Genomic DNA, 25,145 nt, shown 5'->3' with positions numbered 1-25,145 from the left:
CAGATATATATATATATATATATATATATAATTCTCTAATCCAGAAAATCAAAGTCCCACTTATAGACAATAATATCTTGTTGCAACATTTCAAAAATAGTGTGTATGATTCTCAAAAGGGGTTCAGCAGACTCTCGTTTTTGTACCTATTTGGAGAATGCATATTAGAATTAAGATTTTCATGTGCTTAGAGTTTGTGCAACTTCACAGCATCCGAAGAAGGCAGTGCAAGAAGGCAAAGGGTGGCGGTGGGGATTTTGTTCTGTTAATGACATAATGATGGTCTGCCAGTTTCTCTTTTTTCAGAGTCTTGGAACACTGATCTTAAATGCAGTCAGAAAGGCCTCTACTTACCCCTCCAACATAGAATAAGTGCCTTCTTTTCTTTTCTTCCATGGCCAAGATGGCAACTACTAAAAGGAACACAGCTGTAATGACACTGTTGATAAGATCCTGTAAAACAGAATTGAAAATTGTCACCTTTAAATGAAAATGTAATTTCATAAAATATTTAAGTTGGTCAATTACACATCTAAGGATGGATGCCTTTTAAAAATGTTCCCTTTGATTAAGATTAAGAGGAATCTTCAGAGACATAATTCTTAACATCTTCCAGAGACATGAGTTTATGGGATTTTAAGATCCAGGATAGGACTTTATCTGCAGAAATGGGTTTATTTTCATTAAAGAACATCATTTAAAAAAAAAATAAAAGAAGCTGACAACTTTTCTATCAGACTTTCTTTAAAGGGCATAGTAAAGTGAGCATGAAAAAACCTAGCAGTCTAGGGGTCTAGCCCAAATTGGTCCTCCATAATCATGATTTATTTGAAGTCTTATATTTTAAATTAATGTCAATTTTGCATTCTTTTCTATAACACATTTGTATTAATATAAAAATAAAATTTTAGATTAACGCTTTAATTACTGATATAATTCCACTTCCAAATCTGCAGGTAAAACCAAAGCTCTGGAAATTGGGTCACATTTTTTCTGAGTTCACATCCCAAGAATGCATGAACCCATATGAGGAGCAGGCTTGATATTCTTCAGTGAATGGCTGTGATGTTGACTTTTGCTCTTTCCCGAGACATGGTCAGAATTGAGTCTGCCTTGACATTGGCAAACTCTTTAAATGTTTCATTCTGAATTTCAACTGGATTTCACTACTGGGTTCTTGAACTGATAGCCTAGCCTGCTTCTTTGTGTGCTGAAATGAAGGGTGAGGAAGGGTTGGTAGGGGCGTGCTTCTGAGTGAGCAGATGCTGGGCTTTGGAGCATTGGAGCAATAACAGAAGAGATAGTATTCAATGTGTCAGTGGCACCAGTGTATGGGGAGGGGAAAAAGCCTAGAGTAATATAAGCATATGGCCCAGATACCTAATTTGAATTTTTTTTGTTTGTTGGCGGCTGGCCAGTATGAGGATCCAAACCCTTGTACTTGGTGTTATCAACATTGCGCTCTCCCAAGTGAGCCATCAGCCAGCCCTAATTTGAACACTGTTAAGTCTTTAAAATCTTCATGGCCTGACCTGGTAATGGCAGCCTGTCAGGTGCACTAGCCCAAACACAGCAAGGGGCACTGCCATCCGGTGTAGGAAATCATAGTGGCTCTAATGGAGGTCTTTAATGTGCCAAGAATTTCCTATTATCTCATTTAACCCTCACAAAGCAGCCCTCAAGGTTGGTACCGTTATGATCCCCATTTTACAGTGGACATAGTGGAGGCTTAGAGAGGTTTATTAAGTTGCCTACAATTTAATAACTGCTAAGGACTGGGGTCAGAATTCAGCTCACTATTGCTTCCCATTGGGGACACCCAAATAAGGAGAACATGAACTATCTCCCTAGGCTGGAAGTAGAGCATCCAATCCATCTTTGGGATTTTCTGTGGAATGTGTCTAAAGTGTCAAAATGGTGTGGCACAAATAAGTTAAGGCTGTTTTTGTTGATGAATTCTTTTGGCCTGCCAGTGCCTAGATGTGTGACCTGGGCATGCTTTATTGCCCCTCTGTCAACTTGCTACTTTTTAATGTGGGGATAATGATTGGTATTCATTGGATTGATCTGAGGATTAAATGGCATAATGAATCTGAAAGCATCTAATAATATTCCTGGTGTCTAGCAGGTAATGGGAGTGCATCAAAATATAGATTCATGACATCTGCCTTCAAAATGTGCACAGATAGTAAACTTTCTGCAAACTCCAGGTGTTCTTTCTGTTGCGCTTGGCAAGCAAAGAGCCCTATTGTAGAATGTCTTGGAAATGTACTAATACCTACTATTTTGGGATGCGGGCATGGAGCAGGGCTGGTAAAGATAGGAAGTAAGTCCCAGCTGGATTCTACAGGCTGAGCAAGAGGTTTGCCCACAGTGGGCAAGCCTGACTGAGGCAGGTACAGTGGTTTGCAGCTCTGCAGGAAGTTTAGTACCTAAGGATTGTGTAAACCAAGATATTCAAAGATGTGAACAGGCCTCTTACAACTAAGAAGCAGAGTATAAATTTTTAAAAATCGAAATTTACTAGCTGTGGTCCTAGGTCATTGAGAATTTGGGTGAAAGCACATTAATAATGACAATACTAGTAAACCAACCACAGACTAGGCCCAGCTAATCTTTGACTCCTGTTCATAACTGTATCTCCTCCTTTGACTACTGGATGTTATAGTTTACTCTGGTCCTTACTTACAAAGAAATGTTCTCCCAAATTGTCCCCTGGGGCTAAGGTTTGCCTTATATCTAACATTTCTATTGTGGCTCGTATTTACTGAACACTTACTATATGTCACACACTGTGCCAAGGTGTTAATGTGATCTCATTTGATTCTCACAACAAACTCTCATTATCCCCAGTTTACAGATGGGAAGCAACTTGCCCAGGATCGCTCAGCCAGTAATAGGTTATGACCCTTAGCAGTCTGACTTGAGTGCCCAAAGGCCTTCTTCCTGACTGACCTACCTCCCTTTTGCCTTAGACACAGACCCTCTTATTGGCCTCATCTCTACAGACAGATATGTCCTCCCTGAGTGCTGGGTTAAAATTGCAGCTGAGCCTGGCCATGTGCAATAGGACTTTTGTTTTCCCCATGAATGCCATCCATACTCATCTTGTTCTTTCCCCCAGACTAAATACCCTACTGACTTAAGTGGGCTCCTCTGACTAAAATGAGAAATGGGTTTGTTATTTGACTACTGTTTTTCCTTAAAGCTCCCAAACTGTCCTCTAGGATATGCAAAATAGTACAGAATTATAACTGAGAAAGACAAAGATGCTTTAATGGTGAATGCTTACTTTTAAAAATCACTGAATATTTTTAAAAAGTTAAACACTTAAAATTTGTTTTGCAAAATGTGGCATTTGTAATAGGAATTTATAAACATTGAATATTATCTGGTATTCACCTAACTGCAACTTTCACTGGTTTCATTTGTGCCTGGAATTCTCCAAACACATGGCAGAACCTGGTCAGAAATCACCAGAATTGTTGTTTTTCATTAATCTTATTTGAAGGGGATATCCTAAAGCTGATACCTGGTGCTCATACATGTAAAGACAATTGCTGGTAGTTTTGGAATCATCACTTCTATAGAGTTTTAGTTTAAAATATGTTTATTATATTCTTGTTTTAAAATTGATTTCTATTGTCAAAAATATCTACTTGACCAGAACTCAGTTTCTCTGACCACGTTGGATAATTTTACAATGTAGAAGTGTTTAAAATATGGGTTATTCAGAAGACAATAATTATAATTCATACTTTTCTTGGGTATATTGGGAGATAACATTAGACTAGGATGGGTAAAAATGACAACCCTAAAAATGAAGACAGTAACTCCACCCCAGGTGGGATGAGGAAAATTGTACTCCCGATAGCTCTGATGCAGAGTCATGCAGATAGAAAGGGCTCCACATAGGTTACGGGCTGAGAGCTCGACCCATGCCCTCTCCATGGTGTCAGGGTCCCTGGTACAGCCTTCACAGAAGAGGGCAGCTGCAACTCAGAGACTGAGTGTGGGTCTCCAGGCCCAGGCTCCATCATCTGTCCAGAGAAGAAGACCCTAATAAATATGGTTCCAGAGGCCACAGATCTCAGCAAGTCACCTGTATCTGAAGCCAGTACTCTTTGAGGTTGCCCTGCTGAGGGTCTGAAGCCCTAATGTATCAGACTTTCTATCTATCTCCCTGCTGAGGACCTATAGGAATAGGGAAATAAGGATCTCTATTCTTTGTATGAACTTTTAAATTAGAAATCACCACTTAAAGTGTACTAGTACTCTTTACCTTAATCTTATACCTCCTGGGAACCAAACGATCTTGCTTGGAGAGAAGGGCTGAAAGGAAGTGTCAGTCATGGATGTTGGACACCTCTAGTCTGTGGGCAGGCCTTTGGGCCTGTGCAGAGCCTGAAAACAGTTTCAGTATGAAACAGGCCATATGTTCTGTGGCTTTCCACACTGACCTGTGATGAAGTGCCAAGTGACTCCTGCAGTGTGAAGTCAACACATCTCCAAGTCTGCCTACCCTCATAAGTGCCAAGTCTTTACCTCCTAGCACCAAATACCCTCACTAAACCAGCACATTTCCTGCCATGCCAAAGTCCCTACTACCACCCAGTGGAAGCTACTTGCCCCTCTGAGAAATCGTATATGTACACATCCTTCATCTCAAATGATATGAAAGGGCAGACTAGAAAGGAAGGGACTGCACAGGAGAAGAGAATACAGTTTGGGCCCTATTTTGATGGGTCTTTTTCAAAAACTTCCAAGTCAATTAAATTACTCACCATCTGACCAACTGTGTGGTTGCTCAGTATTTGTACTGCTAATTAGTTGAGCTACAGAGTTCTTCTCTATGGAGTTCCTAAGAGCTCACTAGGCATATCCATGTGCTGTGCCAGGCCCTGGCTCATGCCCTAGAGGACAGTAGCAAGAAAAAGGCAGGGCCTCTGAATCATACTTTGGGTTCCCACAGCCATCCAAACAAAAGAGGATGCTCTCACTGAAGACAGACACAGCAAGTGGGCCTGTCTTTATTAGAGTTGACCAAAGGCCTGTAACTTTGTAAGAGCTGGCCTGAGCTTCCTGTAACCACTGTCAGAACATGTCTTCTCACAGGATGCTCACAGTTCATGCTCAGGAGACCCCAGCTCTTGCCTGTCTGAGACATTTCCTAGACATTCCCCCTGGATCCTACAGCAAGGTATGGTGTCTCGTGGTTCTCTCCAGCTCTCCAGATTTATGGCAGTGGATCCAGCCTGTGTGAGTCCTTTCCTAAGAGAGCTTTGGTCCTCCTGACCACAACTAATGGTACTGTGGAGCCCTCAGTCACCCTCCCCTTGTGCACACCTGCCAGGATAATCAATTGGCCACTGACTTCACATTTTTAAAAAGCCACGAGGAAACAGGGTAAGATACAGAGATAAAATTTAGAGACTCTGAGGAGGACATAAAGATGTCATCTCACTGAATTCCTTACCTTAAGGGAGGGTTTAAGGAGGATGGAGATAGAGAAACCATTATACGATAGGGTATAAAATCTGGGAAGAGTCTGCACTTTAAAGTCAGATAGACCAGGGCTCAAATCTGAGTTTCAAAGAATCTACATATAACCATGGGCAACTTAATCTCTTTAATCCAATATTCTCATCTTTTAAATGGGGGGCGAGGGATGACTACAGCCTCACAGGTTGTTGTGAGGATTAAATAAGGCCATATATGAAAAAGTATCTGGCACATGGTATGTGCTCAAAAATGGTTAATTTACCTTCCCTTCTTGAAAATTTCCATGAACAGAAATTTTAGTTTTCCCTCAGAAACCTCTCCATGGTTATAGCTCTCCACAACTAAGAGGATCTCCTATATGTCCAACTAAAGTTGCTCATATTTTGCTTTGTCTGCTTCCTGTAGCTCAGCACTGTGGGACAGAGAGAGCTCAGCAGCCTCTTCAGAAAATCCCTCACATATTTGAAGAAAATATTTGAGTTTTAGCTCAATAGCAACTAGTCCTACTTTAAGGTTAGAAAAATGTACAATAAGGAAGTGGGATGTGGGAAGAGGCCTGAGCTCTGAGGTAGGATCACAGTGCAGAACAGAATGGCAAAAGCCACCCAACTACCTTTACTTTGTGTCAAGTACTGTGCTATTGGCCTCACACACATTTAAATGTTACAGGAACTCTATGAGGTAGTTACTATCATCACACTTTTCTTTCTCTGCATTTCCTAGATGGGGAAACTAAGGCTAAAGGTAATATAGCTAGTAAGGTGGCAGGGCTAGGAACTGGGCCCATGTCTGCCTCTGGACAAAACTATACTAACTCTCCAGTCTGAGACCTGAGGGATTAGCTTCAGGAAGTTTTCAGTTGGTAAAGAACACGAAGGTCTGAAAAAAGCTATTAAAGGAGGCTGTGTAATGTCCTTTTCTGGACATGGCACCTCTTTGAGAGTCTGGACCCTTAACACACATAAACAGGTTGACTTCTGCAATCTTTCAGGGTAGGCACAGCAATTTCCCACAACTCTGTCATATCAACTCTTGCTTTTGGGGGGATGTTTGTAGTGTGTTAGAGAGAGTGCTGTATGAAAAGTGAAAATATGCACAGTTCCAAGCAATGGGTGAGAAATGTATTTACATACTGAATATACTAATTAAAATTTTCTTTAGGACAAGCTAAAAAGTATTATGTGTTCAGTGCCTTAACGAGATGGGTTTTACACTCTGAGCTGGAAGCAGGTGTGTATGTTGGCTGTTCTATAGACAGAGGGAATCTTTCTGGGTATTGGGCTAGTTTCTTCCCTGGGCCTAGTGCAACACTCTAAAAGCTCAGCTATGTCCTTGTCTAGAGCGATAGTTTTCACTTGAGGAGAGTCCTTACTCTGGGGCTGAGGGCAAAGCTTATATCTGAATCATGAAAATGAACACTTACAAGTAAGGGCCAATGTAAAAAAGTCAGCAAGCGGTGAAGGGTTAGCAAATATATTAGAATAAAACCAAGGACGATGCAGATTTCCAGAACTGTGATTGCTACATACCACTCATGGGCTTGAGCGACCAAGAAACAAGCTAAAGCTGCTATAATAAGACCCTGCAATAAAAGAAACAGGATTCGTTTTAATGCACATGGCTATTTAACAAACAAACAAACAAACAAACAAACAAACACATAAGTTGTCAGAATGTAATCTGATTACATTGCAGTTGCCTGTATTGTTTAGTACATATTTTAAAAATTTCTCATATTTTTAAGAAACGAAATAATATATGCAAATAATAAAAAAGCACACAGCATAGAGGGGTAAAAAAATGTTAATTTCTTTCCCCTGCCCCAACCCAACCCTAGTCTCTCCTTAAAAGTAACCACTCTTAATATTTCATATTAGAAAGAAGTATGTATATATATACTGGTAAAGTAAATAATGATTTTGATAGTGAGGTAGAACCTCAGTTTTCTTTCTTTCCCAACAGCTGCTGATTATCTCAACATTGTTTATTGGGAAATGTCAGTATTCTCCCCACTGGTCTGAAATCCAACCTTTATTGTATATTTAGTTCTCAGATGTATTTGGGTCTCTTTTGAGACTGTTTTCTCCCACTGAATTGCTGATTTCTTCTCTAGTACTTCTAAAATCACAGGCAATTCACTTTATATTGTATTATTGTTTGCCCTAGTCCTCCTCTCATTGCTCATTTTCAGACTGTTTACATCTCACGTGTTTGTCTTGGTCAAGTTCCCCAAACTAAGCCTGTTGGTATTTTAATTGGGATTTCACTTAACTTATAATTTGGAAAGACTACAAAATTTGGTCTTCTTATTCAAGAATAAAGTATGTATTTACAGTTATTTTAGAGGGTTTTTTTTTTTTTTTTTTTTTTTACTATCAGTAGAGTTTTAAAGTTTTCTTCATACAGGTGTTTCATATTTATTTCATTTACTCATATTTGGTCATTTTGATTGCTGTTGTAAAGAGAAATATTTTCTTATATTTTAAGTATTTACTTATCTAATAGGAAAGGTTTTTAGTTTATTAACTCAATAATGAGCCACCTAACTAAATTAGCTTGCTCTAAATTGTTTCGTTGATTTGCGTTTTTTTTTTTCCTTTTTGTCTTTTTTTGTGAACGGCAATGGATCGCAACCCTCAGTGTCGCGCCCGCACCGGACCGGGACCAGCAACGGGACCGCAACCCTCGGTGTCGCGCCCGCATCTCGCTCAGCCAGTGAGTGGCCGGTCTGTACGTGGGATCCAAACCCTCGGCGGGAGTGCTGCTGAGCTCCCAAGCAGCGCACTGTAGCAATGCGCCACTGGGCCGGCCCTGCGTTTTTTTATATATACAATATCAGCTGAAAGAAATGATATATTTTGCCTCTTCTTTTCAAATGTTCTTATTTTTTTTCCTAATTGTGATGACTAGTGGTTCCAGAAAAACAATGAATTACAGTGTTGTTAGTGGGTATACTCTTCCCCCTCATTTAATGGGAGTATTTCTGATGCTTAAGCATGATGCTGACTTTTGGTTTGAAGTGTTTATTTTTATAATGTCAATAAAATATCTATGTATTCCTATTTTACAGGTCTCCTTCCTCCTCCTCCTTTTCCTTTTTCTTCTTGGCAATCAGGGATGAATGTTCAGTTTTGTCATATGTGTTCTGTATCCTACTTGATATAATCTCATAATTTTTTCTCTTTTTAATATGGTGATTTTAATAGTCCTAATATTGGAATCATCCTTGTTTCTTGTGTTATATTTGTAAAAAGTACTGATGAATATTTTCTGCTAATGTATTATTTTGCTTTGATACAAGTTAGATCTCTACTTCATTTTCTTTTTTCTGACCGTGGTCAGGTTTTGATATCAGTATCATACTGACTTCATAAAAATACTTCAGAAGTGTTTCTTCTTTCTCCACTCTTTAAAAGAATTTGAGTGGTATCAGAATTACATCCCATGAAGGTTTGAAAGAACTAACCTGTGGAAAAGTCTGGGTTTGATACATTTTTGAAAGATAATCATCTGATAACTTTCTCATTGTCTTTTGTGTTTATATTGGTCTCTTTAGACTTTTCTATATTCTGGGATCAGTTTTGGTAATTTATATTTTCCTAAAAAAACATTTCATTCAATTATTCACACCTGTTTGTTGGCAAAGTACTCCTATAGATCCCAGTTTCATCGTTGAGATTATTTTCCCATTCCGGTTTCTAACTTTAAACATACATTCCCTCTTTCTCCTTTTATTCTCGATTATATTGGCCAGTGGTTTATCAATTTAATGTCTTTCAAATGACAGCTCTTGTATTGGTCAATTCTTTGATTTTTTTTTTTTTTTCTAATTTACAAACTTCTGCTGTTATCTTCATTGCTTCTTTTAATTCCTTCTGTGAGGGAAAACCTGAGAAACATAAAAGACAGAGGGGAAAAAAGCGCCAAATTTCGTAGTAAGGGTTGAGTGTGTGCAGGGCAAGGGTGAGGCAAAACACAGGTGAGTGGCAAAGGGGATCACAGAAGCTTTCCAGACGGGGCACCCGCTGGGGATCACTCCCTGAGGCCAGAGGCCTGCGTCTGCCCTGCCAGGCCACCAGCTATCTGCTCACCATTCTCAGGATCTTCAATACTCCAGTGGACGAGAAAAAAAAATGCTTGAAGCTGTCCCTGAATTTTTGTGGGACTTTGGCCCGGCCCTCAGCACGCTTTTGGATCGCTGCCTTCTCCTCTGCGCTCTCGGACACAGGGGGCACAGAGGGCGTCGTTTCTCGGCGTTCTGTGGGCGTCCTGGACGGTGCAGGGCGCTCCCTGGGTTCGTGATGCACTGGGGTTGTGGAGCGCAATAAATGCCCGGGGCGCACTGAAGGTTTGGGACGAACTGGGTGTGCGGAGCGTACCGAACGTGCAGGACCAACTGAATGTGCAGGACCCACTGAGGCTGCGGGTTGTGCAACACTCGCCGACCCACGACGTGACGGGGCTGTGAGACGCACTGAGATGGTGCGCCGTGTATGGGGTCCGGGATGCTCCGGTTGTTCCAGTTGTTCCAAGTCCTTTGAAGGTACCTCGGACAACTCCCGTTTGGCATTTTCAGAATCCATGGTGGGACCCTGGGCCTGGCCGCGTCAACCTCGTCCTGCAGCCCTGAGCCAGCACCTGGAGGCGGCCGGCTTCCCCACGCGAACCTGCGTGGCGCCCTAACGGCTGCCGCCGCCTACTGGGCATGCGCACCCGCCCTCCAGACCCCCGTAGCCGCCACCTGGGGCGTGGGATGCCTAGTCTCCGCAACCCACCGTCTCCTGCTGACTGCCAGCCAGGCAGGAAGGGTGCTCTGGAGACCATTTGGGGTGATCCTGCCACCCAAACCCAGGAGCCAGAAAACCTGATTGGACCCTGGTGCTCCCAGCTCTCCCTTGGACGTTATAGTAAGGCTGAGTGATGGGCACAGAGTCCAGAAATTTCTTCCTCTATCTCCTATACTGAGATTAAAATGAGAACAACTGCAGAAAATATGTGGACGAATAAAGAAATATGTTTAATACTTAATATCAACTAGAAAGGAATATGAAATTACAAATCTGCTTTTTTGTCATGAACAGGCTTTTTCTGATAAGGACCACTTGGGTTAAACAGGAGCTTCCGGTAAATAAGGGCACCATCTGCAATACAGCACACTACTGTCATGAGTCCAAACACCTGGAAAAAAACACAGTGTCATTCCCTGGCCATTGTCCAGACTTCTGTCATTCAAACAAGTTTTAAGTGGTCTGTCCACCAGATTCCTTTCCTACTACAGGGTACTGGGATTGCTTCCTATGCTGCCACCTAATACTAAAATGGGAAGAGACTTTAGCAATCATCTCATTCTCCTCATTGCCAAGTTTTCCCAATACCTGGCTACAAAAAGGGAAAAGAATTTAAGTGAGCATAAACAATATTGAAGAGGTGTGGGCTCTGAAATAAATACTTCTCTGTATCTCGTGACTTACTCCTGAATGTATTCTTTTAAGCTCTACTGATGATATTTAGTTATCAATCAACATTTCTATCTCTAGTGTTCAACTGTTTGGCTTCCCTATTGCCAAACTCTACTGGAGAAGGGGTCAAAGTTAACACCAGCTCAAGTTTTAAGTCATCGGGACCGTAGCTGTGATAAAAGCTTTGGAGAGCTGGAGTGATATGATACACAGTGAACTCTCAAAGGCTGGGCTACATCCAATTAAGGGGTGGGACTCTAAATAGGCCTTAGGAAAATAAAATTGAGGTAAAGGGAATGAACTAGAACATGATGGGCCTTTTAGGTACTCTAATGGCTATTTGAGAGATGGTGCCTAAGACGGCTTCTTGGCTCCAGTCATGGCTCCCTTGAGTCCCCCTTTCCACCCTGAGACTCAAGCCATTGCCTCCTAGGTTCTGACCACACTGTAAATCTCCTACAGATCCTTTCATAACTCTGTCATTCTGCACATTTCTGGTTCCTAAACCTGGAACCTTTCTCTCTTTTTTCCTTTATTCTCAGTAAACTGCAATTCCACTGCCAGAGGTAGTTGCTTCCTCTTTTCTGTGTTCTGCAGCACTCTGTCAACAGCTTATATAGAGCTGTTTGCACTTCTGTCTCCTATATCAGGCTCTAAGCAACTTGAGGACAGGCTCTCACACTCTAGTCCAGTGCTGTCCGAAAGAAATGTGAGTCACCAATGTAAGCCACACAATTACAGATTTTCTACAAGCCACATTAAAAAAGTTTAAAAAAAAGTGAAATTAATTTTAGTAACATATTTTATTTAGTCCAAAACATTCAAAATATTACCATTTAACATATTATCAATATAATAATTAATGAAATACTCTACATTCTTTTTTAAAAAGTAAATCTTTGAAATTCAATGTGTATTATACTTACAGATCATCTCAATTCAGACTAGCCACTTGAGTGCTCAGTAGCCACATGTGGCTAGTGGCCACTGTATTAAACAACACACCGCTATACTTTGTCAGCATTTGCCAAAGCGCACTTAAGAAATGAATAAAGGGCCGGCCCGGTGGCGCACTGTGCTAGTGCGCCACTTGGGAAGCGCGGCGGCGCTCCCGCCGAGGGTTCAGATCCCACATACAGACCGGTTCCCGCTCACTGGCTGAGCGAGGCGCGGGAGCAACACCGAGGGTTGCGATCCCATTGCCGGTCCCGGTCCGGTACGGGGGCGACACTGAGGGTTGCGATCCGTTGCCGGACACGGAAAAAAGACAAAAAAAAAAAAAAAAAAAAAAAGAAATGAATAAAGGAAGGAGTAAATAAGTGAATAAAAATGTATCCTATACCTGGTCCCTAGTATTTCACAGTAGAGGGGGTAAGATCATCTTAAAAAACAACTGGGGAAAATTGCAGTTACAGTGCTATATCATTTCTAGAATAATTCTGATTCCTTTTTTATTTTTAAATTTTATTTATTAACATATTCATTCTTACAAATAGTGATATTTCTTTATGCCCGTTGCCCGCTCTATCACTTCCCAAACCTACTCCCCCTCTCTCCCCCTCATCTCTAGCATCCTTAGGTTTGTTCTCTCCTTCTGAAAGTTCAACTTATTGTTGTAGCCTTTTCTTTCTTTCTTCCCTTCATTCCTTCCTTCTTCCCTCCCCACCTCCTTCCCTCCCTCCCTTCCTTCCTAGCAGCCAGTTATGAGTGAGAACATGTGGTATTTCTGTTATTTCACTTAACATAATTTTCTCCAGACTCATCCATGTTGCTGCAAATGGCAGAATTTCTCCTCTTTAAGTTGCTTAGGACCTAAAGGAGATGAAAACCATGGGTTCTGATATACATGGCTGACTGAGAATAGTTAGTTCTCCTAAGTGGCCCATACTATGAAAGAACAAGGAAGTAGGGAAGAAATTTATTTAAGAACTTTCTAATTCAATTCTCTAGATCAGAACCTAGAGAAGCCAAATGACTTTGAAACTCCTATAAGAATATCAGATAGAACTATAACTAAATTACTTGACTCTTATTTTGGCTTGCCTTGCAGGTTAAAGTCTGATTGAACGGATTTTGCTTCTCTTTAAGGAGTATTCAAAATAATCCTTCAGTTTCAAGGCTTCCTATCAAAAATGCCTTCTTGTAAGGATATTTTCTATTATACCCCCTCTGAAGAAGGATCTGAACAAGAAATAAATGAGCTCAAAACTGTCTTAACAGGTGGTATATATCCTTTTCTTTAAAAGAGAGAGCTATGAAACTCATCCATCCTGTTTTTCTTTTGCTTGACATCAGGTTTCTCAGAACTAAGTGTTGTAACTGATTCCAGCAGCTTTCTTCAGTCTAGTCAAGCCCTACATACCTATAAGAAATACACAGGAATCTCTTTATTTATTAACTCTAAGGGATGGCTGGTTAGCTCACTTGGTAAGAGCATGGTGTTGGTAACACCAAGGTCAAAGATTTGGATCCCCATACCAGCCAGCTGCCAAAAAAATAAACCCCCAAATAATTCTAGTTCTACTATGAAATCATATCCCTTCACATTAATCAGAACATGCATTCACATACACAAAATATTAAGCCACCAGGCACTATATACTGGCCTAGGAGCCCCAAGAATTATTACAGTATAGCTGTTTTTCAATTAAATTTGCATTCTGATCACACCTGAAGAAAGAAACCAGAAAGATCCCTACTTACCCCTCCAAGGACTGTCAATGTTGTGGTTTCTGGTATCAGTGCCAACACAGATACGATGATCATGAATACTATTGTTACTAGTGAGTTGATAATATCCTAAAAACACAGAATAGGAAGGTCAGCTTTACATGACCACCACCAAGCAATGCTAAAAAAATATAAATCAGCTCCCTAAAGATTTTGAAAGTTCCATTTTATTAAACAATTTATTTGGTGTTTATCTTTCAGGAAACCAAAATGCCACAGTAAAATGACACCTACATAGTATTTGATATATAATGACCTCTACTGTTTCTCTGTACCTATAATGCACCAATCACTTAACTACTTAACAAGCTTTTGGGGGCCGGCCCGGTGGCTCACTGCTACAGTGCACTGCTTGGGAGCGCAGTGGCACTCCTGCTGAGGGTTCAGATCCCACATACAGACCGGCGGCTCACTGGCTGAGCGAGGTGCGGGCGCAACACCGAGGGTTGCGATCCCGTTGCCGGTCCCGGTCCGGTACGGGCACGACACTGAGGGTTGCGATCCGTTGCCGGTCACGAAAAAAGACAAAAAGGAAAAAAAAAAAAAACAAGCTTTTGTACCTTTTTTACTTAACATAAATGTAGTTGGAGGGAGAAATCATCTGGTTAGGGAAGAAAGTAGATAGTGTATTATGTAGAAGGTTTAAGGTAGAATGGGTACCCTGGGAAGTCAAAATGCTCATTTTTAATAATATAAGGGAAAATGTGGAGGAGTCTACACTGTACATCAAACTTTATGTTTCTAAAATGCAATTAATAAAACTTAAAACAGCACACATTTAAGGGAAAGTGGTAATTTTCAGGACAACCCCACACGTCTATATGCAATGGATGACCAATTATGTTATCATTTCTGATGATATAGCTTATTCATTTAATAATTTCCTAATATGAAGCATTTTTATTCTGAACTGTGGCTTTAAGAAGTGTAATTTACATTTTTTAATGGATGTATAGTATGGAAAAGGTAAATTGTCTTTGTTCTGGAATGGTTTATGTATGTTTGTAGACTAACTACAGGCAGGAAGGAATTGTTAACAAAGAAATACCAAACTTCAAAACCCTGGCATTTAGAAAAGCAGTTAATAAAAAGAAAGTAGGTAGAGATCCAATGAAGGCAGAGCAAAATTGGATACACGTAGGAAGAAAAAAGTTCTCACTTGTACAAGATACTGAGACTAGCTATTCTAGGTTAACTCTCCTCTGTGCCAGACATTTTCTACTGCTTCAAGGCAACAGATCACACCTCTACTTCAGACAGGCAGCCCTGCTTCCTGTGAGCAATTTGGGCACGTGCTTATAAACTGCTTTGGATAAAAGTGGTGTTTTAGGGAGTGCAGAGAGCCACAGGAAAAAAATGGTACGCCTGCCCTGGAACTTCAATGATCCTTAATGTTAATTTAAAACATTGCTTTTATATTAAAAACTAAACATCAATATGCTGTGGAGTAGAATGTAAATTTAATTATAAAAATGATGATTTTGGGCTGACCCCGTGGCTCATTCAGGAGAGTGCGGCGCTGGGAGCACAGCAGCGCTTCGGGTTCGGATCCTATATCGGGATGAATGGTGCGCTCACTGGCTGAGCGCAGTGCGGGCGACACCAAGCCAAGGGTTACGATCCCCTTACCGGTCACACAAAAAATAAAAAAATAAAAATAAAAATGATGATTTCACAGAAATTTTGAGCCCATACTTAGACACCACCTCAAAGCCCTGGGTTAGCTCACAATGTGTGTTTTCTGTCATTGGGGCACTTGAGGGGAACAGTCAGAGAGAAGGCCTGCTCTACAGATGTTAGGGACTGCAACTTTGGGACAATGATACAAATAACAAATCTGAGTGCAGATAACCAAGCCCTCTCCTACTCAGTGAAGATAGTGGCCATCAGACAGAAGTGCCTACAAGTTACTTTTCTTCCACCTACAGATTAATTGGAATCTTTAGCCATCTTTGTGTCCTTCACTTTAGTTACAGTGAAAGAGCCCCAGAAAACTTCTCCAGCTGTGCTCTTGTTCCCATTCCACTCTGTGGGCACCTCACTTTGTTCATTACCTGTCTTTATCCCTGGCCACATTTCCTCAACTCAGTGGTGGACCCTCCTAGTTAGGTTCTTGTTCCTTCCCTGCTCAGTCCCACAACTTTCCTGTCACCTGCCCGCTCTAGGCAAACTACTCTAGAAAAGGCCACTAGGGGCCTATTAATTTAGCCAGTAAAAAAAAAAAAATACGTTTCTAGCACTTATCTTTTTCTTTACATGTGATACTATTCACCACTCCTTTCTTCTTGAAATGGTCTCCTGTCTTGGCTTCTGTGACATCGGTCTCTCCTGCCTTTCTTTGGCCTGCCATTCTTCCCCTGCCTTTCTTTGGCCACTCCTTCTTCTTGTCCCATGTGTTGGTATTTCCCAGTTTTACCTTCAGCTTTCTCTACACCCTCTCCAAGCCATTTCGGCCAGTGTGAGCTCAGTTACCATCACAAGGTGATGACTCCCGAAGCTGCAGCTCTAGCTCCTCTCTCTAAGCTTTAGACCTGTTCTGAACATTTCCATCTGAATATCCCGTAAGCAATTAAAACTTAATATTTCTTAAACTGGATTCATTACATACTTCTCTCCCCCCTCCTTCTTACAAACTATTCTATCTCAGTATCCTCTCAAGATAGTTATTTAAACAGTAGGTATCTTTGATTCTCTCTGGTTACCCCATACTATCAATTCAACCTCATTAAGACCTTCCTTCTCTTCAGGTAGTTATAATTTTAGTTAAGGCATTTATCATTTGCATGCCTGGATTATGCCAACAGACTTTAGTCTCTGAGAACCTCTAGTTTTTTTCCTTTTCAAGCCATTACTGCCACTGCCACTAATGATTTCCTAAAATGTAAGCTGATTATGTCACTCTCCTACTTAAAAACCTCTAAAAGCTCCCAACAGCCTTTGGGTTAAAGCCCAGGGACACAAACCCTTGAATGCTCTCACCCTTGACTGCTTCAAACCTCCAGTCCTACCCCCTCTTGTTCACAGCTCAACACTGCAGCCATTCAGAGCTACTTGCAAGTTCTGGAGAGTCATGCTTTCTCCACCTAGATCCTCATATATGTTACCTTTTACCAGGAAAGTCCTTTTCTTCCCTGTATTAGTCTGCTGCTAACTACTTTTCATCCTTCAGCCCTCTGCTTAAGCAGAAGTTTTCTTCACCTGCCTGCTGTTCCCCTGCCCTGGCTGGGTACTTCTGCATCATCCTGGATGTACGGTTATCACAGCACCTATTCACTGGATTCTCAACTATCTTGTTTCCTTGATACATTGAAAGTTTCTCAGGTATAAAGTTTTTGCTTTGTCTTATCAAAGAACTGATTACAGAATTTGGGATTAGCAGATACTTAACATTTGTCAAATTTCATTAGATCAAAATCACAGAGGAATCTAAGTTTCATAACGGAGCAGTAACTTAGTTACCCATATAGCACCATTTCTAAGAGATTACAGTATCAGCAAAGTTTGATCCTCGGAAATCTGGAGAATATTCTTTTCAGCATGCTACACATAGGCCACTCTCTCTGTGTTTTCTATTAAACTTGGGGCTCCAAGTTTACTACAAGGACATGTAAGAAGATCCAGAGAACTATTAATTTGGAGGAAAAGAAAGGCTAAAATGTGTCAGCCTTATTAACTCTAGAGAAACAGAGCATGAAGAGCATCTATACAACTTTTTGAGTTCAAGATCAAGAGGATATGGATCAGTGTTCATCATCTCCTTAAGGAAGTCCTTAGAATAATTTAGCTTAGCCTTTCTGCCATTAGGAGCCTGTAGGCTCCTTCCTCTGCCATAGAGGAAGGCTCTGTAATCTCTTTTTCTAGACCTCCCTCCAAAGTGTACATTAAGCGTACATTAAGCTCTGAAGTGTACATTAAGTAAGAGTTTTGAAAGGTGCTATTTCCCAACTTTTGCCTTTTGGGACTTTCTTAGCTTGTGACTAGCCTGAAATGCTCATCATTGGCCTCCAAAGGTGGTTCCAGAAGGTACTACTTTAAGGTATGCTTAAGGTTTGAGAACAGCTCTGAAGTCTTCTCTCTTTAATAGGAGTTATCAACTTGGATACCAGTCCAGCCAAAGAGGGGAAGGGCAGCCGGGGAACTCAGGAAGGAGAACTATGGAGATAGGATGCTGGGGATGAGACTTAAAAGAGGAGAGAGTGATGAAGTCACTCAGTTTTTCCTAGAACTGGCTTCTAGTCTAGGCTGAAGGGCCACATATACTTTAGAAACATCTTCACCCTGCCTATTTTGACAGTTTTCAGAAATGTTTGGGCACTCCACTGGACAATTATTCCTAATGGTATGAGTATGGCAGGTTGAAGTCTATGTGCTATGAAATAAGGTTCTAAAGGATGAGTTAAAATTACTTAGCATTAATAATTACAGACATTTTCAAGTAAGATAACATTGTGCTTTATTTAACCTCCTCAATTGGTTTGATTTTCCATTTAATGATAAGGGATGTGCAAAGATAGATATTTGTGTATCTGCTTCCATCTCTATCTCTCAATTTTGAGGCCATATCAACACGCACTTAGAAAGAAGGGAAAGATTAAGAATGCTCATGCTCTATACTTTATTAACATGATTCTAAATTTCAATTTATTTAGTAGTTCTACACTTAATTGAATTCTCCTAACATAAAGGTCAGCCACATCTACTGATAAATGGAGCTCACTCAGAGGAGAATTTATGCTCTGTGGCTGCCCTGGATCCCTGAGAACCTTCCCCAAGAATAATACAGAGCCCATGAGCAGTGGGTAGAGTTCCTCCTTCCTAAGCCTATCAGAGTTTACCTTAAAGGTTTAAGAGAACCAAAGAATAGAGTTTGTTAAAATGTCTCACTATGGTAGGAAAAGTAGTTAAATTTTAAGGATGAAACTAGACACTTACAAGCAAAGGCCAAAATAACCATTTCATTAATCGGTCAAGTCTGAGTATATATAAAATTATGAAAAAGAAAATAATGGTGACTTCAAATCCAGTGATAACAATGTATGGTTCAGGGGCTTGTGCGATGATAAAAAGGGTCATAGATGTCACAGTTAGAGCCTAGAAGAAAAAAACCATGATTTACTCATGATAATTGAATACAAATTTAACCTGCAAAAACAATAATTTGGAAAATAACTAAATAAATGGGTTTCTGTTATATACATACACATATAAAAAAGGCATGACCAACATATATGGATATTGACTTCTCTGTGTTTAAGAGAACTAGATGTCTCTCTGTTTTAAGTCTAATTACTCCACTTGTAATCTGATATCATCCCTTCCCACATCTGTTCTAGTGACCTTTTTCCACCAAATATCTCCTTCCCTTCTCATATCTTCTATCTGTCCTCCTCTGCTAACTCCTTTCCTCATCATCTTATAAACATATCTAAGTTGTCTTCTCTTAAGACACATACATACTGTATTAGTCCACTTCTGTTGTTTAAAACAAAACACATGAAACTGGGTTTTTTTATAAAGAAAATAAAATTTATTTTTTTATTTAGTTTTGGAGGCTGGGAAGTCCAAAGTCCAGGGAACACATTTGGTGAAGGCCTTGGTGGTGGCAACAATGACCCAGTGGCCTCACATGCCAGAAAATGGCAGAGCAGAGAGAGAGAGAGAGAGAGAGAGAGAGATCCTCACGCACTCCTTTTGAAGCCCTCAGAACCACACCCCTGACCACCATTATTAATCTATTCACTATGGCATGGTCCTACAATCTAATCACCTCTTCAAGGTACCACCTCTCAATTAGCATAATAGGTTTTTCCACCCTCAACAATTACAGTGGAGATTAATCCTCATTGAGGTTGGGGGGGGCAGGCATCAAATCTACAGCACGCACACATACACATACCCCTTCCTTTCATCCTGCTGTCCACAGAAACCCCTGTTCTGTTTTTCTTGTAATGCTTCTCAAAAAACTCTTTAGGCTGGCTGTCTATAAATCCTTATCAACCACTCATCATCACTCCTTAACTCAACAATCTAGAATCTACTGACAAATTTAAACTTAGAATGATGCTATGAAAAACACTGAGAGGAAAGTTTAAAATAAACTGTCAGAGAAAAACGATTCAGATGTTTAATAGCTTTATTACTAAAAGTAACACTTTTTACACATTCTTCTTACTTAAATACAATACAATCAGAACTGAAGACATTTTAAGTGTTAAAAAAACAAACAAAAACTCTGAAGATAATTAACCTAATTCAATTTCTTCACTTCCAAATGAAGATATAGAACATGTCAATATAAAGTGAGTTGTTAAAGGAAAAAGTGAGCTGGTGGGTCCCAAGGAGTTCTGTCAATGCCATGATGTTCTCAGGAAATACAGCTCTTTCTAAAGTCTCTGTGTTCTTGGTAAATGGTTTAGTCAAGAGTCTTCCCTAGCTAGACTTTTCTAATTTCCTGTGAGCCAGTAACATCTACATACTTGTTTTAACTTTAAAGCTATACACGCTGCTTATTCATAATTCTTTTAATTACTCCATTAGCATAAAAATGCATGCTGTGGATTGACTAAATTGTGTCCCCCAAAGTTAATATATTAGAAGCTTACTTCCCACTGTAACTGCTGCTAGGTAAAGGTGGGGCCTTGAAGAGGGGATTAGATTGTAGGACTGTACCATAGCGAATGGATTAATAATGGTGGTCAGGAGTGTGGTTCTGAGGGCTTTAAAAGGAGAGTGTATGAAGAACTCTCTCTCTCTCTGCTCTGCTATTTTCTGGCATGTGAGACCTCTGGGTCACTGTTGCCACCCCCAAGGCCTTCACCAAATGTGTTCCCTGGACTTCCCAGCTTCTGAAACTGTAAGAAATAAATTTTGTTTTCTTATAAATCACCCAGTTCCATGCATTTTGTTATAAGCAACAGAAATGGACTAATACAATGCACTACCTCTAAACTTCTAAACTGGTCAGTTTGATTACAAATAACTAGTTACTAAATGACTTCATTCTTTATAATTAACATAGTTACTATTAGCAACATGTCATTTCAAACTCCTCCATTTACTGAATCAACTTCCTGAGTTCATGGATCATGAAATCAAGGGTCACTTTTTCATCCCCATCCTCTGTAACCTTTTTGCACCATTGTAATTGGCATTGGTGATTACTCCATTTTCTTAAAATTTCCCATGATTTCTGTCACACTGGGTTCTCCCTGATCCATATTTACAGCTCTTATATCTTTTCTAAGCTTCTGGCCTTTGTTTCCAGTTATCTTTTAAGTATCCCACTAATATCCAAAACATTTTTTTTACCACTCTATGGAAACTACTTTTGTTAATATCATCAATGATTTCAGAAGTACTAAATTTAATGAACGTTTTTCAATCCTTATCCTACTGGATCCCTATGGCTTATGTGCCATTGGCTGCCCTTCTACTTCTCTACTCCTTTGGCTCACATGTCACCTTTCCCAGTTCTTATACCTCTCCAACTCTTCTTTCTTGGTGGATTCTGCTCCTTTTACCTGCCCACTTTAAAATGCTGGCATTCCTCCGGATTCTGTCCATACCCAACTTAATGAATCTGGGTCTCTATCCCGGGTCTATCCTTCACATTTCACATATAAATAGTCATTTAGAATCCTCATCTGGATAATCTACAGGAATCTGAAATTCACCATGTCCAAAACTGAACTCATCTTGCCCCTTCCTCCTGTACTCAACTGCCTCAATTGGTGGTACCACAATCTACCTTATTACCTATGCTAGGAACCTAAGACCACTGCTCCTACTTACTCCCCACAACCATCAGTCATCAGGCCCTGCTGACTTAAAGCTTAAACTTTTTGGTCACTCCTTTTCATCCCTACAACTACTGCCCTTCAGCACCTTTTTCTTGAAGCACCATGATAAAGACACTACAGTAAAATTTTAAAATGCAAATTTGTTTATGCATTTCTTCATCTATTTAAAATCCTTCAATGGCTCTCCATGGACTTTAGAGCCTACCTCTCACCATGTATCCAAAGTCTTCCATGATTCAACTCCTGCCTATTTCTCTAGTAAAGACTTGCCTCACAATTCATCCAGAGGATAATTCCAGTGTTTAATTCACAGTTCTCATCTTACTTGAACTATCATAAGTATTTGACACAGTTGATCACTTCCTCAAGAGTTTCTTCACTTGGCTTCCAAAATACTATACTCTTGATTTCTTCTAACTCTCCAAATTCTCCCTCTTATTCCTCTTTGCTGATTCCTCCTCTTCTCCCCAACCTCTTAATGTTGAAGTGTTCCAGGGCTCAATCCACAGTCCTCTTCTCTGCTTTATCCACACTCTTCTCTTGATGACCTCATCAGTCTGTGGCTTTAAATAACTTTTGAAGCCTGACCTCTGTACCAAAATTCAGTCTTGTCCAACTCTCTACTCCATTTTGCCACTTGGATGTCTTAAAGATATTCCTAATTTACACTGAAATCCAAAATTGAACTTCTTTATTTTTCTCAAAATTTAACTCCTGATTCTCTCACATTTCCTTCACCCACAGGCTTTCTAATCTTAGTGAATGGGAACTCCATCCTTCCAGCTGCTTAGGCCAAAAACTTTGGAGTTATCTTAGACTCTTTCTCTCACTCCACACCTGACTCATCAGAAAATCTTGCTGGTGCTTTTAAAATATATCCCAAATGCGATCACTTCTTATTATCTACTCTGCTGCTAGTAGACACCAGGTGGCTGGTCTGAGCCACAATCATCTCTTCCCCAGGTTACTGCAATAGCTCTAATTGGTCTCCTTGGTTCTATACTCACCCCTGCAGCAACCTCCTCCTGTGTCAATACAGCAGTTAGCGTACTTTTTTAAAAAAAATGTCAGATCATATACTCCTTTACTCAAAATCTTCCTTATCTCTACTGTGTTCCCCTTACTCACTCCATTCCAGCTATACTGGTTTCCTTGCTCTTTTTTGACTCTCTCAGGCATATTCCTGCCATAGGGCGATTGCACTGGATTTTCTTCCAGATATTCTCATAGCTAACTCCTTTACCTCACTCAACTCTTTTTTTTTTTTTTTTTTGTCTTTTTGTCTTTTTCCGTGTCCAGCAACGGATCGCAACCCTCAGTGTTGCCCCCGTACCGGACCGGGGACCGGCAACGGGATCGCAACCCTTGGTGTTGCTCCCGCGCCTCGCTCAGCCAGTGAGCGGGAACCGGTCTGTATGTGGGATCCGAACCCTCGGGCGGGAGCGCCGCCGTGCTTCCCAAGCGGCGCACTATCCAGTGCGCCACCGGGCCGGCCCCTCACTCAACTCTTTGATCAGATGTCATCTCAACAAAGCCTAACCTGATCTCTCTATTACAGCAACCTGTAACCTACCTCTCCAGCTTTCTGCCCCCTTACACTCCTTTACCTGGCTTTTACTTCTCTCTTATTCCACAGCATTTACCACCTTCTAGAATACTACATAATCTACTTATTTTGTGTTTGCTTATCTCTCCTGCCCTCCCACCCCAATATATAACTCTATGAGGGCAGGGATCTTTGTGTTGTTCACTGATATCTCTCAGGAACCTGGAACAGTACCTGGCACATGACAGGCATTCAATAAATAGTTGTTGAATGAGTAAATAAGGCAACTCTCAACTTCTTACAGTTTGGTGCACAAATTGTGCTGTTTTTTGCTTCCATGCCTTTGTTCAAGTGACTCTCCCTTAGATACCACACAGGGTTCCTCTAGGAAGAGTTTTCTGTTTCCTTGGTTAGATGCTTCACTTCTGTGCCCTATCTTCACCTTATCATATATTATAGCTATCAGCATGTGCATCTCTCTCCTTGACTAAACTGAAGAACTCCAAGAGTTAGGGACATTTGTTTTGGTTCGTCTCTTTTGTTACAGGTCCTAGCATGGAACTTGGAACAATGTGTTTGTTGAAAAAATGAATATGTCAAAACTAAACCTTTCTCACAAAATACTATTCCTCTTCCAGTGTTCCAGTCCTTCTTCCTGAGTTCCAGAGCATTCAGGCATAAAACCCCAGACTTTCAGGTCATTTTCCCTGACTTCCCTAAACACATGTAATCTCTCCTTCCTTTGACTCTAGTTTTTAAAACCTCTTTTATGCATTCTAGCTTGTATTACATTATAGCTATTTTTTCACAATCACAGGCTTTCGGTGTGGGAAGGATCTTATACACAATTGATTCTACCTACTCACCAGAAGTTTGATGAGTAAAACCAAGAGAAAGTTTGAGTAAACCAAGGGCTCATCTGCCTGTTATCTTTGCTGTCTGGGAATGTACTGCCTTCCCCAGGTGCCATTTAATCTTGGGACCTTCCCCAATATACAATTCTCCCTCATATTAAATAGAAATGTTTCTGTGTAACATGTAACTATTTCCACCCCTTGCCCACATGTCAACTCTTTAAAATTTAAAACTATTTTTCCTTCTCCTTAAGTCTTCCCTTCTTAAATTCCTTCAATTATGTTATTTTCCATGTCTCTAACTGGTCAGGTAACATTCCTCCAAACGATGATTCACTTTCTCCAAACCTCAGTTCAGAACTGACTGCAATGCTCCTGGGAAATCTGACCCCCATGACATGGGCAGTTTCCCCCTCATCCCTGCTCTGGACTCTATCAGCCTTGAGCTCTGTCACAATAAAAGTATGGCTTACACAGCATTCACCAAAACCCCTAAGACTGTTGTTTTTTTAAAAACCTTGTTGGCTTCGGAGTGGTACAACTGCAGCTGTCTCACCTGGTAATCTGGGTACCTGGTTCGTGGGTCCAAGGGGAGGCCATTCAGATAGGTCTGACTCTGATATATGAGTGTGTCCCTCAACCCTCTGAAGGGGTGGACAGTACCTTCTCTCTCTTTCTTCCCCCAGGGGGCAGAGCCAAATGCCTTGCCTCTGGGGAGGGCACGATAAAAACAAGGTTGAAAGAGCAAACAGGAAACCCCACTTCCCACTTCACAACCGCATCTCACCACCCTCGAGCACGCTCGGACACCGCCCCCGTCCCGCGTCCCGGCCCTCACCAGCCGCAGTATCTTCACGTGGCCTTTCACACTGAAGCAGAAGGGCCGATAATGTAATTTCGCCTGCGCGGGCTCCATGGCGCCCGCAGACCCAACAGCCGCACTTCCCTTCAACCTCCTCCTCAGCTCACTGCCGGGTTAGCCGAGCGCTGAGACGACAATGGCAGCCACCGCCCCTCGAAGCCGTTCTAGGTGGCTCTCCGGCGTGCGCATGCGCACGGCGCTGCGGCCAGACCTCGTGCGCATGCGCCTCACGGGAGCCGCAAGCCCGCAGCTCTCGTTCGTCACCCGGGTTCAGTTCTCCTTTAGCACATCCGCGGATCTAGAGGAGGGTCATGCGAGCCAGCCGTCTCTTGGCTGTGCCTGGCGCTAGTGACCACAGCTCTACGGCTCTCCTGAGGAGCTTTCCTGTCGGGA

The 25,145-nt window shown here is 41.1% G+C and overlaps 2 protein-coding genes across 11 annotated transcripts in view; both read right to left on the bottom strand.

The window, feature by feature from the left end:
* LOC103591629 (chemokine-like factor) overlaps positions 1–24,912 on the bottom strand; it is a 26,805-nt gene extending 1,893 nt beyond the window's left edge. For 2 of the 10 annotated variants that reach the window (XR_550598.1, XR_550597.1), the window contains exons 1-5: positions 24,729–24,912; positions 18,624–18,782; positions 13,665–13,760; positions 7,032–7,084; positions 355–453 (exon numbers count right to left, since the gene is read on the bottom strand). Coding sequence is in view for 8 of the 10 variants with exons in the window: in XM_008574112.1 (XP_008572334.1) it covers positions 355–453; positions 6,926–7,084; positions 13,665–13,760; positions 18,624–18,782; positions 24,729–24,806 (591 nt within the window). In the remaining 2 variants the exon portion in view is untranslated. Of the gene's footprint in view, positions 1–354; positions 454–3,849; positions 4,041–6,925; positions 7,085–10,498; positions 10,681–13,664; positions 13,761–18,623; positions 18,783–24,446; positions 24,601–24,728 lie in introns of those variants that run through there. The other 8 variants (XM_008574112.1, XM_008574116.1, XM_008574117.1 and 5 more) reach the window with 8 other exon arrangements.
* Positions 9,120–10,445, bottom strand: LOC103591642 (pre-mRNA-splicing factor cwc22-like). Its single transcript, XM_008574139.1, has one exon. It carries the CDS (start codon positions 10,083–10,085, stop codon positions 9,582–9,584), a length of 504 nt encoding a protein of 167 aa, XP_008572361.1. The 5' UTR covers positions 10,086–10,445; the 3' UTR covers positions 9,120–9,581.
* Positions 24,913–25,145: the final 233 nt, after the last annotated feature.

Source organism: Galeopterus variegatus, unplaced genomic scaffold (assembly GCF_000696425.1).
Source record: "Galeopterus variegatus unplaced genomic scaffold, G_variegatus-3.0.2 Scaffold999, whole genome shotgun sequence".
In the NCBI taxonomy this organism is placed as follows: domain Eukaryota; kingdom Metazoa; phylum Chordata; class Mammalia; order Dermoptera; family Cynocephalidae; genus Galeopterus; species Galeopterus variegatus.
Note: the sequence above shows the minus strand (reverse complement) of the source record. Positions and strands in the feature narration are given on the sequence as shown.